This window comes from Dendrobium catenatum, unplaced genomic scaffold (assembly GCF_001605985.2).
Source record: "Dendrobium catenatum unplaced genomic scaffold, ASM160598v2 fragScaff_scaffold_1656, whole genome shotgun sequence".
NCBI classification, from domain to species: domain Eukaryota; kingdom Viridiplantae; phylum Streptophyta; class Magnoliopsida; order Asparagales; family Orchidaceae; genus Dendrobium; species Dendrobium catenatum.
The window spans coordinates 766,693-785,686 of record NW_021320118.1 but is presented as its reverse complement, the minus strand read 5'-3'; the positions used below and the strand labels follow the sequence as shown (position 1 = coordinate 785,686).

The 18,994-nt window shown below is 37.0% G+C and overlaps 1 protein-coding gene across 1 annotated transcript in view; it reads left to right on the top strand.

Annotated features, from left to right (window-relative positions):
• The first annotated feature begins 1,358 nt into the window (after positions 1–1,358).
• LOC110106789 (myeloid leukemia factor 1) overlaps positions 1,359–18,994 on the top strand; it is a 29,053-nt gene continuing 11,417 nt past the window's right edge. The window contains exons 1-6 of the mRNA XM_020836804.2: positions 1,359–1,512; positions 1,746–2,192; positions 2,294–2,457; positions 2,568–2,648; positions 2,794–2,869; positions 2,966–3,055. Coding sequence (XP_020692463.1) covers positions 1,763–2,192; positions 2,294–2,457; positions 2,568–2,648; positions 2,794–2,869; positions 2,966–3,055 — 841 coding nt within the window. The 5' untranslated portion in view covers positions 1,359–1,512; positions 1,746–1,762. The remainder of the gene's footprint in view (positions 1,513–1,745; positions 2,193–2,293; positions 2,458–2,567; positions 2,649–2,793; positions 2,870–2,965; positions 3,056–18,994) is intronic.

Sequence of the window (18,994 nt, the reverse complement as noted above, 5' to 3'; positions counted from 1 at the left end):
CTAGTGGAGTTCTTTTCTTGAGTTGTTCTTTATGAACAACATGTGGAGGAGAGGAGACAATCGGCAGGGAAGACATGCATGCATGCTCTTTGTAGACAACATATATCTTTTATTTCTTTTTTCAAGTTTTGTAAATCTAGATCAAGGTAGAGATTGTTTGGTATTGATCCAGTTTTAAGTTAGTTGTTCCTTAGGTTCTTGTTATCTTAATAGGTTCATTCTTCTATTAATATAATATGTTGTAATAATTGAGACAGAAGCCAATAAATAATATTGAAGTTCAGTTTTGGCTCTCCCCCTCCCATCTCCCTCTTTCATCCGAGTAGCTCAAGCTTCCTCCAAGATTCATAACATTTACAAATAAACTTTTCAAATTTTTGTAAATCCAAAATTGCAATAAAAATTTGACGTAACAAAAAACTCTGATAATAACTTCAAAAAGATATGCAATTAAATACTTTGATTTCTCTTATAGAAATAATATGGAAAATGTTGCTTGAAGTAATATGCAATGAAGAAAAGCTGTAATGAAGAAAAGCTGTCAGCAAGAACAAAATGATTTTTCAGTGAATGGTCATTGAGGCGGTTGGAAGTTGTTCTAAATAGTAAAGACTATAGATTGCTTTTCCATTCCTTAAGAACTGATTTGGTTACAATTTTATTTTTGTCAAAGTTTTGAAATAGTGTTTTGATGCATTAGCAAAGTGTTGAAAACCTCAAATAGCCATTAGGAAAAGCTTACGCTTTGTTTGGAGTAGCTTCTACTTTTTTATTTTTGCTTTTAAAAATTAATTTCTATAACCATAGTTTCAAAGGATGTCACTATGTTAAATAGGTTTGAATCAAGTATTAGATACTAACCCTTAGAGTAATATAAATGAAAAATGTAGTAACACATAACACACTATATCCTTAAAATTAGGAGAGCCTAAACTAGCTACTCGTGCATCCTACATATGCAAAAGGAAACTAAATAATTCTTAAGCACGATTAATGATACGATTAGAGAATGACTGGATTCCAATCATTCACTAATAATCTACCCCAAGAATGTTATTCACATGCATAGCTCATACTTTAAATCTCAAATGGATCTCTCAAAATTAGAGGATTTAAATATATATATATATATATATATAAATTTAAATATGATCCAAAAGCTATGATAAAAAGAAATTCTGTCCTATAATTTAATTAAAAACTTTAAAATTTTATGTAGTTACCAGGCTACCACCCTCATAAACCGAATTAACAAAAATCAAAATTACTTCTCTTTTTTTCCCTTCTAGAATCTACCGCGAGATATCATACCGGATTTCCCAAATAATAATAAAAAAAAAGGATATCAGACTGGTGAGTCGACTTGCTGAAAAATTAGTTGCAGCAAAATCCAAATTTTTACGTCTCGCCGTGTTAAAAGCTCCTCTTGCAAATATATCTTCGTAGTTTCATCGATCGCCTTTTCTCATTTCTTCAAACTATTTTTCAATCGTTTTCCATCCGATCGTTTAGGTAATCTTTAATCATCTCTCAACCTTTACTCTTTCGTTTTTGAGACTGGCCTAGGGTTTTTATTTGGTGATAGATTATTATTTTGATTCTGATTTCCCGAATGTATTCGTACTTTTTTTTTCATCAATCTGTTATTCTGTTTATAGAATTGTGTAATCTATTTCCTTCTCGTATAGGATTTATAGCCATGATATCTGTTTTTTTTTATTACTTAAACTTTTACCCATTTTTAGGTTTCTAGGCGGTGAAGATGCAGAGGGGCAGAGGTGGGAGGGATGATTTATTTGGGTTTGGGGGGCTTCCTCTTGGATTTGGTTCATTTAGTGGATTTGGTGGACTTGGGAGACCAGGGGGCCTGATTTCAAGCTTCTTCGGGGGGTCGGACCCCTTTGACGATCCTTTCTTCACTCGTCCCTTTGAGGGCATGATGGGGCATGACCTTTTTGGTCATGGAGGGAATATCTTCGGAGCATCAAGCAATACCACGCATGGTGGATTTCTGCAACACGGGAATTTACCGCCAAACAGATCAAAGGGACCAATAATCAAAGAACTAACTTCAGATGATGAAGAGGGGGAAGACGAACAAAATAATGGTTTAGAGAAGACGACCAACCCCAGAAAACACTTGAGGTCTGACAAGAATCCATATGTTGAGGAGCCTGATGAGGATGTGGAAGGTTTGTGTGTTTGATATGATGCCTGTTAAATAGGCTGATTTGATTCCTGCATGCTTTGAAAATAATTATTGGTGTTTAATAAAAGAAAAAAATTATTGTAGGGAGCAAGAACAAGCAATTGCACATCACCAGTGAGTTTAACAGGGCTAATGCAAAACGCCAACAAAATGGTTCTTTCTTCTTTCAGAGCTCTACCGTCTCCTATGGCGGTCCTAGTGGAACATGTTACACTTCTTCTACCACAAGGAGAGCTGGCGGTGATGGAGTAAGTGAAATGACTGTCTTTGGTGGTTTTTCTTTTATGATTTATGAATAACAGGATGTTTCAGTTATGGATTCTTATGGGACCTTTTACAATGCATGGCTTCAATCTAGGTGGTTATGGAGGAGAGCAAAGAAGCTGACTTGACTAACCGTAAAGCCAGTCACAGGATATCTAGAGGAATGCATGGGAAGGTAGATGTCCATTGGTCTTGAGCATAATTTTTTGTTTTTTACTTACCTCATCCCAACATTAAACTTATTCTTAGGCATAAATGTTGAGAATTTTTACTCTGAATTTGGTGATGTATTGACAATTAACTTGGCATTGATCTTGCAGGGTCATTCAGTTACGAGAAAGCTAAATTCTGATGGGAGGGTAGATACGCTTCAAACTCTGCATAACTTGAATGAAGGTATATATGATGGATAAAGTTTCTTTTGGACTGGCCGTCCTTTGTTTTATGCATTCATGTGGACTGCTCATGTAATTTATATGAATTGGGTGCTAGATGAGCTCGAGAATTTTGAGGAGGATTGGAATGGTAAAGCTAGACAATACTTGCCAAAAGGGAGCTCTGCCCTTGATAATGACAAAATGAGTGAGTGATTATCACAAAACTTATGCATTATAAAACTTTTTCTTGGACTGGATGATCTATTTCTAATAGTTGAATTTCTTTGCTATAGCAAAATGTCTTAATGAGATGCCTGATAGGAAGCTTGGAGAACAATAACTCTTGCATTTTTTATTTTGTCTAGATATATATATTTTTTAATTTATTTTTATTTTGACTAGATATGTTGTTTAAGTTTTTGTCATCCAAATGAATTACCTTGATGTCCTTAATGCTACTTTGTTGGCGCATTTTTTTATGGTTTGTTATAAAATTTTGGGTTAATATACTTACCGATCATTATTTTTTTTAATTTAGCCATAGGACAGTTTGTCAAGACAAATTAATTTTTGATTTAGCCTAATATTAGTGGTTGTATTAGGGAAAGCAAATATAATTTATAGTCCTAATTTGATGAACTTGGAGCTAAAGAAAACTGTCAATTTAGGACTAATTTTATGAAACATAATATTAATTTGTATTAATTCCTTATTGTTTAAAATTTGTATCAGATAAAGCAATGTTAGAGTTCCTAAGATTATATAATTATAAAGATAAATAAATGATAGTACGTTATTAATGAACAGCACATAAGATTGTCTAGTTGAGGGAAGATATTTGATGATCTGAGCAATTGAGTCATGTATTTACAAACAATCTTTTGATTCCGACTCTTAACTTTTTCAAGCCATTCATCTGCGTTGCAGTTGCCTTTAGGGAATATTGCTCCAAAAACGGCCTCTCAAACTTCATCTACATAATTATTGCGCCAGATTTAAAGCTGTTATGATGATGATTTCCTATCAATTGTAAACACCATTATGGAGCTAAAAGGATGATATATCCACTTTACAATCTTCAGGGCACTTCAATCTTCAAAGTCATTTTTTAATGACATGGTGCTAAGCTTTAAATTTTATAGGATCTATTTTTCCATCAAAACTATGAGAATGAACGTTCAGGAATTGCTCTATACCTCTACTATCTCCCCCCTTCACTAGCTTGCACAACTTATGAACCCATTCTTTGTATCATCTTAAAGAGAGCTGTGTTCACCTAGTTCACTTGAACTAATTGTGAAATTAGTACTGCTTAGTGCTTATCTATTTAGGCTTCTACAGTGCCTTGTGTGATTGCAATTGCTTGTTATGCTAGATAAGATGCCTATTGAACTGGATGAATTGCTCGAGTTACTTGAGTAGCCGAATTGACCCGAAAGCTTATGTGACATTTTGTGTTATAACCTTGACAATGACAAAAAAGTTAGGAGTTGGAACTCCAACGCTAGTTGTAGGAGCTCCAACATCCTTGATAGTCTAAACAAGAACTACATGATTATTAGTGGAACATGGATTTGTGGGGACGTATGGCTACCTCAAAAGAAATCCCTTGGTTACCATTAATGTTAGCTGTTGCACCTTGTCTTTTGGAATGTCACAAATATTAAAACAAGTTGTTGTAATTAATTAAATAAATAAAAATTATGAATGTTTAAGTTGTGAGTGCTAGGAAAATTTATCCATTTGGATCAAATGTGTGGTAGATTGCTTGTTTGTTTTGATGTTTTGCTTGTTGGATCAAGCAAAATGGGTACATTGGAATTTAATAGATAATGAGTCGATCATAATCGAGATACTTCAAACCAAGGAGAGTAATGATGATGTGACATAATGATAGGAAATTTTCACAACACACTGAGACACAGGTTTAAATAATTCAATTTTATTACTAGTGTCCATTTTGTTAGGAGGGGGAGATGATTTCTTAAGAAAAGTATACAAATTTTATACATTGGCCCTTCTTCTCCTGCATAGCATCAACTTTCACCAATGTAGTATAATTAGATGTCAGATAAGGAATTAATTGTGGCTTTGATAATCATTCTTTTGGACCATTGCATCTCTATATGATCGTAAGCCGTTGGTTGGGACCGGTGAAAAATTGTTCTTTTTTAATGAACAAACTTCTAACAAGTTAATCTTCATTTGTTATAAAGGCAAATCATGTAATTGAAGATTGTTTCCAAATGAATTGGTGATGGTGAGCAAATTAGATGCCTAATTTGTAGCCATGAAATTTCTATTCAACATATCTTATTAAAATTTGTTTGGATTTATTGAACTGGTTAATCAAAAGAGCCATTGATCAATTGGATTGATGATAATTGGTTTATGTCTTGTTGTCTATGTGTTAGGCACGACCGTGTGTTGAGCTAATCCATGATGATTGATTCATCTGAATGGATCTCTAGAACCAACCAAACACATTTTGTATGATCGGATGAATTTCATTTCTTAGGGCTTATTCAGGTTTGTTTATATTGTGTTTTTTAGTGCCTAGTGTCAAACATGGGCATTCTTGATTTGATCTTCATGAGAGATTGAAGTAAGCATTCTCATTGTTTCCCGTTATTTCAAATTATTTCACCATTATAGATAAATTTTGAAATGAAGAATTGATGGTTATTCATCCGTAATAGCTTTTGTTATGCCGTGGCATTCTTGATGAAAGATGTTGCTTGGTGGAGCTTAAGATTCTGAGAAGATTTATAACTACACGAGTGTTTTTTGGTGAGGATTCTATTGGGGTTGTTTGGTTTGGATTTGAAATGCAACCTTTAAATATTAACTTGTTTTACTTTGATTGCCTTGCCATGAAAGGTTAGAATCAAGCAAGCATACATGTTATCGGTGAGAACTTTTGTATTTCTAAATTCTTGTTGTGTGAATGATTAAACTAATTTCATTTTAGTGCCATGACGACATGGACTATTTGGATGAAATTCTCATGCCAAAGCAACATATACTATCTAATAAATGGACTCACACCTTTGTCTGGATGTCTTGGATGGAATATAAAATGTCAGCCTTCCATTGACTCGGTTAGGAGAGTAGATGTATTAGATCCGGTCTATGTTAAGAAGGTAGAGGTAGAACTAAAAAAACTTGATTAGAAAGTATTAGAAATGATCTTTTTTTATTAGATTTATATGTGAATTTTAACTCTTAATATGACACAATGAAGAAAAAGGATTCATGTAGTCCATCCCACATAGTGGGTAAAGGCTTGATGTTGTTGTTGTTGACAGGATCATTTTTTAACTTCATGAATCATCTTGTTCATCTAGATTATTTTTATTGCTATTTTGTTAAGATAAGAGTCGCCACTATTTTAGCTCTGTCACTAAAATTTTCCCAATTGGGTGTCATTGTTGTTAGACTATTTTGGATAGTCACACATAGAATCATCATAAGAGAGAGTCATCACTTTGGAATACTGTAAGTAGGTTTCTTCATTATGAAGCTATATGTAGTTATGCTCGACCCCATCATTTCTTATTATCTTAGCCTTGGTTGTTGGCTTATTTGGCTTTTATAACTAGTGCATTGGCTATTATTAGATATTCATAGGTTGTTAAATCATTAAGTATCTGAACGGTTCGCTTGCTCCATCTATTTAACAAAATAATTTGATCAAAGAAATATTCTAATAGTTAAAAAAATATTATATTTTATATAAATTTTGTGGTTTGAAAAGATTAAAAATCCTAACTCTTATGGAGCTTTATTTCTTAATATATTCCCTTCTATGCTTTTCTAGAGTCGGGCTAAACTTTGAATGAGTACCTTTCTTGGAGATAGCAGAGGGTCTGATTGGCTAATCTAATTTGTTAAATGCATGTTGATCATTCAAAAGAATTTTGATTATTTGAAGAGTTTTCTAATGTGAAGATATTTGGTTGAGAGACATTTGTTTGAATAATCCAGTCGATTTGCATGTTGAATTGAGATGACTAAATTTATTCTTCTTATGGGGAGTCAATTGTAGTTGTTAAAATAATAGATCATAACATCGATATGATGTTTTTGAGCATTATTAGGTCATTATGTTTTCTTGATGCAAACCTTAAGCTTATCATCAGGCATTGGGTGCTTAAGAATTGCATTATGATCTTGCTGCTCAATCCATTGAAAGATTGATACTTCTTAGAGGAAGTCTGGAGAACCATGTTTGAGTTGAATTCTTGAGTATCTTGAGAAATACTCGGCACAAAAAATCTGAAACTATATTATCCATTGGATGACCAAGATTGATGAGACCCTCATTAATGTTGATAGTTAGGAAACTTGAATTTTTCAGGGGAATATTCATCTAGAATTTTTGTTGTAAAAATTTTGGTTGGCATGTGCTATCAACTGATCTAAATATAACTATCCAGATTGTAACGAGGTTGACAAGAGCTTCTTATTGTTATAGGGAGTTGTTAGGATAGGAAACCCCTTTATGTTGGGAACTATTGTTCGACTTGTCTTTTTTACTATTGGAGAAGTGCTTAGAAACATATTATATGATAATATAACATCACGGAGGTTTAGAAACAAATTTAATTAAATTGCAATTTGGCCAGGTATATTGTATGGAGCCATGTTCTGGGCTTTTAAAAAGTCTATGATTATCAACTTCAGCATAAACAAAATTGAGAATAATAAGATGGATGCGTGCAAAAATTAGAAATGATTATAGTTGAAGGATGACAGAAGAACCATCTGCTAAAGATTAAGATAGTGGAAAATAAAAAAGGATCACGGGAAAGGATTTTTTTTAAGGTGGGGATTTGTGTATAATAGGGTTAACACCTAACATCATTAAATTTTAACAACTTGAGAATGACTATTCATAGAGCCTACCTGAAATAATTTGGTTAAGTTTAATGATGATGATGGTTTATAAAATTATGTCAAAAATTGAATGGAACATAAATATAAAGTATGAAGATGTGATGACTATTTTTTAATGTAATTCATGCATTTTACACATCTAAACATTTTTGATAGAATAAAAGCTTCATGGCCTTATAACCTTGAGAAAGGATGTCCTACACTTTTCTTTGTTGAAGCATTGAAATAGCCTAAAAATTTGCATGTTCGATGGCTGGATTTCTGCAGTAAATTTTTTTTTTCTATTTTTAGAATCATCGCAAGAAATAAACTATAAATAATATGATGGAAAAAATATTTCTAAGAGGGAAGGAATGTAGATTACCTTTACTAAATGAAGAGACATATTGATATTATTATCAGAGGAATTCAAGATTATGATGGTTATGGGGAATTCAATTTTGAGTTATTCAGTGACTTTATAGGGGAATGTAGGGATCATAATATTTAAAATAACGAAATAATCAATTTGATCCACAAGAATTTTTTTGATGTACATGAAGAAAAAATTTGTTAAATATATGATAAGTTTATGAAAGATTTGTTTGACAAAGCATTGGTTAGAACTAAGAAGTTCGTGTAGTGTCTAAAGAACTCTTAATTTTAGTTGGATAATATCAAATATTGATATTACATCTTCATCATTTTTAATTTATGACGAAACTGCCTAAAAATGATATTCAAAGTGAGATATCTTAATGTACATTATCTTTTAATAGCAGTTCTAATTAGTGAAATCTTTGTTAAAATAAGTAAAATGTTTGATCAACAAAGAAAATATTTAGACGATTCTGGTTTAAGATTAGTAAAACATATGCTAAATATATGATATGTAATTAATACATTTTTTGGGGTGTGAAATTGATAATTATGATGTTATATTACCAGAAGATAAAGTGATGTTTCATAAGTTCTAGAAGTGATGGATTATTTAGAATAATTATGATATATATAAGGGTATAAATTCTAGAGTTTGTGGGGTGATTGATATGCTGATGTGTTTCAAGAGTATAATTTGGTATGTGAGACAATCATACAGATTTTAAGCTTTATTTATAAATCTGCAACTTGACTAACTATTAATTTGGGTATTGGAGGATATGAACTCTCTAATAGCCAATTTGAGTGTATTGAAAATGAGATTCTTAAGTTGAATTTATTCCAACACTAGTAAAGGTTGAAAACTGATTATAAAGTTAGATGAATTAGTCTCAAAGGGATTTTGTAAATGAAGCACCTCGATGTAAGCTTTTGATTGATGATAATTTTTATCGGTTATACATATGATGAAATATATGAAAATTAGCGGATTAGAGAAAATTTTAGAAGATAAAAGGGTAGCTTGATTATATAATGTTAGATTTAATATTAATAATTATGAGTTGATAGTATTAAAAGTTAAAGTGATACTTAAGTAAAGTTTGTAGTTTAATTATAAATTTCCTCAGGAGTATACCATGCGATAATAGATAGCATAGAGACTTATAGCTAATTTTTATAAAATTATCGTTAGCTTGTATATATTGTATGGACTAAAGTTTTGGGCGATACAAATTTTGTTGGCCAAGTTGGACATAGCAGAAGTGTGAATGTTTAGACAGATGTGTGGAAAAATTAACAATAATGGATTATGAAATGATTCTAAGATATGGAAAAATGCCTCATGGTATGTAAGAAAAGATAGCTGCGAAGAAGTTTCTTTAGAGCACATTATGTGATAAGAGAATATCTTGTTTACAGTTTACTAAGTAAATTTTATAAAATTGTTGTTTTGTTGAGTATGATGTATGGGCCCAAATTTTGAGCTGTTAAAAAGTTACTGATGGCCAAGTTGAACATTCCAGAAATGTGAATGCTAAGATGGATGTTTGGCAAAATTAGGCATAATTGATTTTGGAGAAGCCTCTTGAGCATATTAGGAAGTATAGATCATTGATAGTGCTTTAGTGCTTCAAGGGTATATTATGCAACAAGAGAGAGTCTTTCACATAAAATATATTAATTATAGTTTGACTTGGTATGTTTTATGGAATTAAATTTTTGCTATTAAGAAGTCAATGATGATTAACTTGAGTGTAGCAAAAATGTGAATGTTGAGATGGATGTTTTGAGATACTTATCAACGCTACATTGTGGAATGATTATAATAGATGGATGATGGTAGAAACATCTATTGAAGGTTAAGATAGTAGAGAATATATTTAGGTGGTTTGAATTTAACAAGGAAGGGTAGAGGAATCAGGAAGGAGGAAGAGTAAATATAAAACATCATATATAGAAGTTGTGCATGGGGATTTTATATGCTAGATTTAACACTTACCAACACTCAACGGGAACAACTGGAATATGTGATTGACTTCAAATTATTTGGTTAAGGCTAATGATGATGATGATGATAATTTATACCAAAGACTTAATATACCAAAAATATAAAGCATGCAAATTATGATGTTGAATGAAATTCATGCATTCTACACATCTTATTAGCAGCAACAACAACAACAACAACATCAAGCCTTTATCCCACTTCATGGGGTCGGCTACATGAATCCGTTTTCTGCATTGTGTCCTATTAAAAGTCAAATTCTCGTTTAAATCTAATAAAGAAAGGTCATTCCTAATATTTTATAACCAAGTCTTTTTAGGTCTACCCCTATTTTTCTTAACACAAATCAAATCTAATACCTCTACTCTCCTAACCGGGTCATCGGAAGGCCGCCTTTTTATGTGACCAAACCATCTAAGGCGACTCTCTCAAATCTTATCTTCTACTAGAGCTACTCCAACCTTTTCACGTATATGCTCATTTTGTATATTATCTCTAAGGGTAAAGCCACTCATCCACCTGAGCATCCTCATTTCTGCCACACTTAACTTAGTATTATGCTTCTCTTTTAATGGCCAACATTCGGCACCATAAAGCATTGCAGGCCTTACTACCATCTTATATAAATTTACCTTAAGTTTGAGGGGTACATTTCTATCACATAACAAGCCCGATGCATTCCTCCACTTCAACCATCCAACTTGAATTCTGCTGATAATATCCCATCTATTTTACCATCACTCTGAACAATAGATCCAAGATATCTAAAACGTGATGACTTGATTGCCCAAAGTCACAATCCCCTCACTAGGTCTATTACTACTAAAATTACACTCCATATATTCCGTTTTAGATCTACTTAAGTGAAAACCTTTAGACTCTAAGGTTGACCTCCATAATTCAAGTTTACCTTCAACTCCCTCTCTAGTCTTATCAACAAGAAGAATATCATCAGCAAAAAGCATACACCAAGGTACATCCTCTTGCAAATGTCTAGTGAGAACATCCATGACTAAAGCAAAAAGATATGGAATTAAGGCTGATTCTTGATGTAATCCAACCGAAATAAGAAAATACTTGGTCAAACCACCTTGTGTTTGAACAGCAGTAATAGTCATGCATATTATATCTTTAATGATGTTGAATATAGGCATTATTGACATCCTTTCTTTGCAGAAACTCTCCATAGCACTTCTCTTGGAACTTATCTATGCTTTTTCTAAAATAATAATATCATATGTAAGATCTCTTTTTTCTCTATATTTTCTCCATCAACCTCTTAATAATGTATGGTTTCCATTAGTCGACCTACCGGCATGAACAAATTGATTTTGAGAAACATTGTATCACGCCGCAACTTATGCTTCATAACTCGCTACCATAGTTTTAAAGTATGACACATTAACTTAATACCTCTATAATTCGTACAATCTTGTGCATCACCTTTATTCTTAAAAATAAGAATTAACACACTCATTCTCAACTCATATGGCATCTTTTTAGTCTTCAAATTAGTATTAAAAAGTTTAGTAAGCCAAGAAATTCCTTCATCTCCTAAGCATTTCCACACCTCTATTGGAATATCATCAGGTCCAACAGCTTCTCCACCCTTAATTTTCTTTAAAGCCTCTTTAACTTCAGTTTTACTAATACGCCGATAAAAACAGAAATCTTTATTTTCATTTAGGGTGCTAAGGTCACTATAGTCAATCTTATTTTCACAATCTTCATCCACCTTTGTTGAATATCATATTTTAAGAAAAGTATTTTTTGATCTTCATCCTTAATACACTTCACTTTAGCTAAATCCATACTACTCATATCTCTTTGTTTGGCTAACTTATACATATATCTTTCTCCCTCCTTAGTATTTAATCTATTATATAAATCACTAAAAGCTAATGTCTTTGCATCGCATATTGCTTTCTTAGAATCCTTACGAGCCACTTTATATATTTCTCAATTATCAGAATTTTTTAATTAAACCAATTTTTATAACAAATCTTCTTATTTTTAATCTTTTCTTGCACAATTGGATTCCACATTTCCACCACCAACTATTTTTACTATTAGGAGCTTTTCTACACATCTTAGCATATGTGAAAAAATAAATCATCTAATGCCTGAAGCCTTTGAAGAATTTTGCAAGGAACTATTTAGATTTAAAGTATTGTACTATTCTAAAATTTTGCATGTTTGATGGGCTAGATTTTTATGGGGGGAATGATTTTCAAATTATTTTTTCCATATTCATAATAATCTCAAGAAAGAAACTATAAACAATGTGATGAAAAGTATTTGTAGTTGGAATATAATGGTAGACTTCCTTTATAATGATGATAAGGCATTTGGTATCAATATTTAAAAATAAAGAAGATATTCTGGACTATGATAAATATAGGATAATCATTCTTTGTTTATATAATGAATTTATGGGAGAATTCAATGGTTCTTAAGCTAATAATTAAATGAAGAATCATTTTAATTTTATGTAGGAAGAATTTTGTATGTAGAGATTTTTTGCCATAAAAATTAATTTGTGTATGTTAAAAGTAAGGAAATGATGTTTATATGATTATTACTTAGATTGAGAAGTATGAGATCCATAAGAATTTTTTTGATTCACTTGAAAGAGAGATTTAAGGATTTTATGATGGAGCATTGGCTAGCACTAAAAAGATGTTGTGAAGTTGATAGGAAATACTTGAGTTCGCAAGTAACCCTAAGGGAATACTTGAGTTCGCAAGCACACCTATCACTAATTGGAAGAAAAACAGCGGGAATAAAGCAAAATTTGGGCGAAATCAGCCCCAAAACAGTGGATTGCAACAAGTAAAATAAAACAAAACTAACACAAATCAAGATACAAGTGATCCTCTATTCGAGAGGATGATCGTTCTCTCCCAATCTCTAGACACAAGGTCTAGAGCCCTCAAACCTCAAAAGACTCCAAGAGAAACTCAAATCTATCCATACCTACCTTAGCCCCTTCATGCCCTTTAAATAGCCCTCTTCACCTCCTCAAAAACATCCTAATATAAGATATTATTTAATTAATACAAAAGATATCAAATCTTTTAATTAATTAAATCCACCTCCTTAAAAACTTCATAATTTATTTAATTAATACAAAAGATATCAAATCTTTTAATTAATTAAATCCACTTCCCTAATATAAACTAATTTCAAAATTCCTTCCCCTCCTATTGCCGCCTCAAGGGGGTCTACAAGTTGGGCGGAGACACATCAAGGAGGCGACTTAGCCCGCCTCTTGTAGAACTAGACTGGCCCCTCCTGGGTCGATTTGGTTGGTTCCGTAACATTACCCCGCTCCCAAAAAACCACATTGTCCTCAAGGTGAAAGCTGGGAAACTGATGTTTCATCCTCTCATATGGTTCCCACGTGGCCTCGTAGTCAAGAAGGTTCTTCCACTGGATCAACACTTCCTTAGTTCCATCTTCTTTCTAGCGATCCACCATCAGCTCTAAGGGTTTCAAAACCACCTCGAAATCCTCAGTAAGTGTCACCGGTAGCTCGGAATTGGCAGTATAGCCACCAATGGCTTTTCTCAACTGCGATACATGAAAGACCGGATGTATAGTCGCCGTTGATGGTAGCTTTAGTCGATATGCTACTGCTCCGATCTTCTCTATCACTTCATAAGGCCCAAAATGCCTTGGAGTAAGCTTCTCATTCCTCCTGTTGGCGGCTGTCTTCTGTCTATACGGTCGGAGCTTTAAGAACACCCTCTCCCCCACTTCAAACTGGATGTCCTTTCTATGCCCGTCAGCCTTTTTCTTCATAATCTGTTGAGCCCTCAGCAGATGTCTCTTCAACTGTTCTAGCACTCTATCCCTCTCCTCCAAGTATTCCTGTATTGAAGAAACTGGAGTACTGTTAATCCCAAAGTGCACCAAGTGAGGAGGATCCCTTCCGTACAACTCCCTGAATGGGGTCATCTGAGAAGCAGAATGAAAAGAGGTGTTATATCAGTACTCAGCCCATAGCTTGGGTGTTTCCGACACAAAGCATCTCAGGTAAGTCTCTAAGCCCTTATTGACTATCTCCGTTTGGCCATCCGTCTGTGGGTGGTAAGCTGTGCTCCTCTTCAGAACTGTCCCATGTAACATGAACAACTCCCTCCAAAAATGGCTGAGGAACACCTTATCTCTATCTGATACGATCGCCTCTGGTACTCCATGTAGCCTGACCACTTCTCTGATGAAAGCTGAAGCCACTGTCACTACGGTGTAGGGGTGCCGGAGGGGTATGAAATGTGCATACTTGCTCAACCTATCCACCACCACTAAAATCACCGTGAATCCTTCTGAACGGGGCAACCCATCAATGAAGTCCATGGATATCTCCTCCCATACTCGTCCCGGTAGCGCCAATGGTTGTAATGGTCCTCCTGGTGACATAGCCATGTATTTGTTCATTTGATAGATCTCACATCTGGCTACCATCTCCTCTACATTTTTATGCATCCCCTTTCAATACAGTTCCAAAGCTAGCCTCATGTATATCTTCTGCACGCCTGAATGGTCCCCAACAGCGCTTCCATGAAACTCCTGGAGTAAGTTTGGGATGTGGATCGAGGTTCAAGGAATCACGAACCTCCGCTGATATAGTAGTCTGTCCCCCTCCGATGAGTACCCTGGGTGGCTATCTCCGTCTTTTAGTAAGTCTGCCCTGATCTTCCCCAAATCCTCATCCCTAGCACTTTCTTCTATGATGGCCTCCCAATCAAGCATTAAAGGAACAGATAGTGACACCGTCTGGAGCTCCCTTATACATTTGGACAAGGCATCCGCCGCCTTGTTCTCCACTCCTGGTCTATACTGAATCTCAAAATCGTACCCCAACAACTTGGATAGCCACCTCTGATGCTCCTCTATTACCATCTGCTTTTCCAGCAGGTATTTTAAGCTCCACTGATCAGTCATGACATTGAAATGCATCCCAAGTAGGTAGGTTTGCCACTTCTGGATAGCCAAAATGATGACCATTAACTCTCTCTCTCATAAACCGACTTCAGCCTAGCTCGAGCAGTCAACACTAGGGGTGCAAACAAGTCAAACCGACTCGCGAGCCGGCTTGGACTCGATTCGGTAACTGACTTGACGAGTCGATCTTATCGAGCTCACTAGTCGAACAACATTTCGAGCTCGATTGACTTATCGAGCTCGAGCTCGAACAGATCTTCGACTCGACTCGTTGGCTCGACGAGTAGCGCGAGTGTGTGATTGGGCGGGAAAAAAATTTGGGTAGCTACGAGCGGGATGATGAATGAAGGTCGGGTGGACAAGAAAATGACGATGAGCTCGGGACTCGACGGACGCTGGATCTCGACGGTGGACGCGACGACGAGCTTGGAACTCGACGGCGACCGCGACAATGAGCTCGGGACTCGACGGTGAACGCGATGGAGAGCTCGGGATGCTAGATCTCAATGACGAACGTGATCTTGATGAGCTCCAGACGCTAGATCTCAACGGCGTCGCGACGACGAGCTTGGGACTCTACGACAACCCCGACGATGAGCTCGAGACTCGACTGCAACCTCGACGATGAGCTCGGGAATCGACGACGGACGCGATGGAGAGCTCGGGATGCTAGATCTCAAAGATAGACGCGATCTTGATCAGCTCCAGACGCGATGGAGGGCTCGTGACGACGGAGTTCACTGCGGAGTTCGACTTAGCTCGGCAAGCCTATACGGGACGGAGTTCGCAGCGGAGCTCGACTGATCTCGACGAGCCGCTCGACATATGAGACGAGTCGAGCTCGACTCGAGTTCGAGCTCGAGCTCGGTATTTGATAGTCGAGCTCGACTGGAACAGTGCCTGACTCGAGCTCAACTCAACTTGTTTGCACCCCTAGTCAACACCTAGCTGAAATAGACAATAGGCCTACGACTCTGCATAAGTACTGTGCCCAACCCGTATCCAGATGCATCTGTCTCCACTATGAAGATCTGAGTGAAATCTGACAAGGCTAGGACCGGCACCGTAGTCATAGCCTTCTTCAAGCTCTCAAATGCTGATGTGGCCGCCTCCCCCCATAGGAACCCATCCTTCTTCAACTGCTCAGTGAGTGGCTATACTATGGTGCTGTATCCCTTGACAAATATTATGTAGTACCCTGTCAGTCCTAGAAATCCCCTCAGCTCCCTCAGATTTTTGGGTACGGGCCACTTTAACATAGCATCGATTTTAGATTGATTTGTTGCCACTCCTTTTTTTTGATACAACATGGCCCAAGTACTCTACACTGGCCTGTGCAAAGCAGCATTTCTTCAAGTTGGCCATCAACTGGTGCTTCTGCAGTACTTCTAACACCTTTTTTAGATGCTCCCAGTGTTCTTCTTCCATTATGCTGTAGACTAGAATGTCGTCGAAGAATATCTTTTTTAGATGCTCCCAGTGTTCTTCTTCCATCATGTTGTAGACTAGAATGTCGTCGAAGATGGCAAGGCTAGGACCGGCACCGTAGTCATACCCTTCTTCAAGCTCTCGAATGCTGATGTGGCCTCCTCCCGTCATAGGAACTCGTCCTTCTTCAATTGCTCAGTGAGTGGCCATGCTACGATGCTGTATCCCTTGACAAACCTTCTATAGTACCCTGTCAGTCCTAGAAATTCCCCCAGCTCCCTCAGATTTTTAGGTACGGGCCACTTTAACATAGCCTCAATTTTAGACTGATCTGCTGTCACTCCTTTTAATACAACATAGCCCAAGTACTCTACACTGGCCTGTGCAAAGCAGCATTTCTTTTAGTTGGCCATCAACTGGTGCTTTTGCAGTACTTCTAACACCTTTTTTAGATGCTCCCAGTGTTCTTCTTCCGTCATGTTGTAGACTAGAATGTCGTCGAAGAATATCTATACAAAGCGTCGTAGATAAGGTTTGAAAACCTTATTCATAAGTGCCAGGAAAGTGGTTGGAGCATTGGTGAGGCCAAAAGGCATCACCATGAACTCATAGTGTCCCTCATGAGTTCGAAAAGCAGTTTTTGGCACATCCTCCTTCATCCGGATCTGATGGTATCCTGATTTCAAATCCATCTTGCTGAAGATCACCGTTCCACTCAATTCATCTAACAGCTCATCAATAACGGGGATAGGAAACTTATCAGGTATAGTTTCCTTGTTGAGTGCCCTATAGTCCACACAGAATCACGAGCTGTCGTCTTTTTTCATCACCAATAGCGCTGGACTAGAGAAAGGATTGACGCTTGGTCTGATGATGTTTGCTTCCAGTATCTCTCTAATCAATTTTTCAATTTCATTTTTCTGAAACTGAGGGTAGCGATAAGGTCGTACGCTGATGGGTGACACCCCCTCCCTCAGAATGATGGCGTTCTCCTGCTCCCTCTGTGGTGGCAATCCCTGAGGTGGTTGAAACACCTCTTGGAACAGTTGAATTAGTGGTTGTATGGAGGGGGGGATGTCGTCTCCCTCTTCCAGCCTAGCTCCCTCCAAACTGTGCAGCTCCATCAAGTATCCTCCGCCTTCCAACTGTATATCCCTCACCATAGTTTTAAGAGAAACCAGGGATTTGGATAACCCCGCATCTCCCTTAATTATCATTTTCCTTCCATCTACTATCAACTCCATCGTGAGTGCTCCCCAGTTTACTTTGGTGTCTCCCAAAGTCTGCAGTCATTTCATCCCCAGGATGACATCTGTACTCCCAAGCTTTGGTGGAAGAAAATATTCCCTCGCCTGAATTCCCTGTATAGTCAATAGCACTCCTCTGCAAATCCCCTGGCCTTTTTTCACCTTCCCCGTGCTCATCATCACCTCGTAACAACTGGTATATACCAATTTCACTCCCAGTTGGTCGACAACCTCAGTGGAAATGAAATTGTGAGTGGCCCCACTGTCAATTAGCACTACCACATTCCTGTCCTCTATCTCCCCCTTCACCTTCATGGTATGATTTGTAGTGAATCCTACCACTGAGTTCAGGGAGACCTCGGCCAGATCCAAATGCAGATTCTCCTTCTTCTCCTCCTATGTCTCCTCTTTACCTCCCTCCTCAGTTTCCTTGTCATCACAGACGGTGAGAACCTGAAGAGTTCGGTCCTTGCACCGATGCCCTGGCGTATACTTTTCATCGTACCTGAAGCACAACCCCTTGGCCCTATTCTCCTGCATCTCTTTTTCTGTCAGCCTTTGAAATTTCCTCCACTCCCTCCTCCCACTGTCTTCTCCTTTGGAGCTTCTTTAATCCCTCCTGCGACCGACCCCTTGGGTGCTAGGTGAGTATTCGTCTACCTGTAAGTGCTTCCTGAGCTGTTGCTCCTCGCTCCCTTTTCTAGGTTTTTCTGATTTTCCACCAGTTGTGCAAGCTTCATGGCCTCCCCCAAATCCCGTGGCATCAGGACCTTTACTGCCGCTCTGATCTCCGCCTTCAGGCCTTTTATGAAGTTCCCCACCAGTACCGTATCTGACAGACGCTCTAGTCTACTGGCCAAGTGCTCGAACCTCTCCCGATAGTCTGCTACTGATCCCTCTTGCACCGAAGCAAAGAACTGCTCATAGAAGTCTCCTCCCCGATCGGTTTGGAAGCGTTCGATCAAGCAGTCCTTAAATTCTCCTCAGTTCCAGATGGGCCTCCTCTGATCTCTCCACTGGTACCAAGAGAGTGCCTTCCCTTCTAGACATAGTCCTGCGGCCGATAATTTCTCCTCCTCCGTCAAACTGTTGACGGCGAAGTACCTCTCTATTTTGTAGATCCATCCATATGCATCCTCCCCTTCAAAAATGAGCATTTTTAGTTTTCTTACTTTCTGGTCGCCGCCGTTTCCCCGTACGCCTTCATAATTTCCCTTCTCCCAAGTGCTCGCAACCCCCCCCCCCCCCCCCCCCCCCC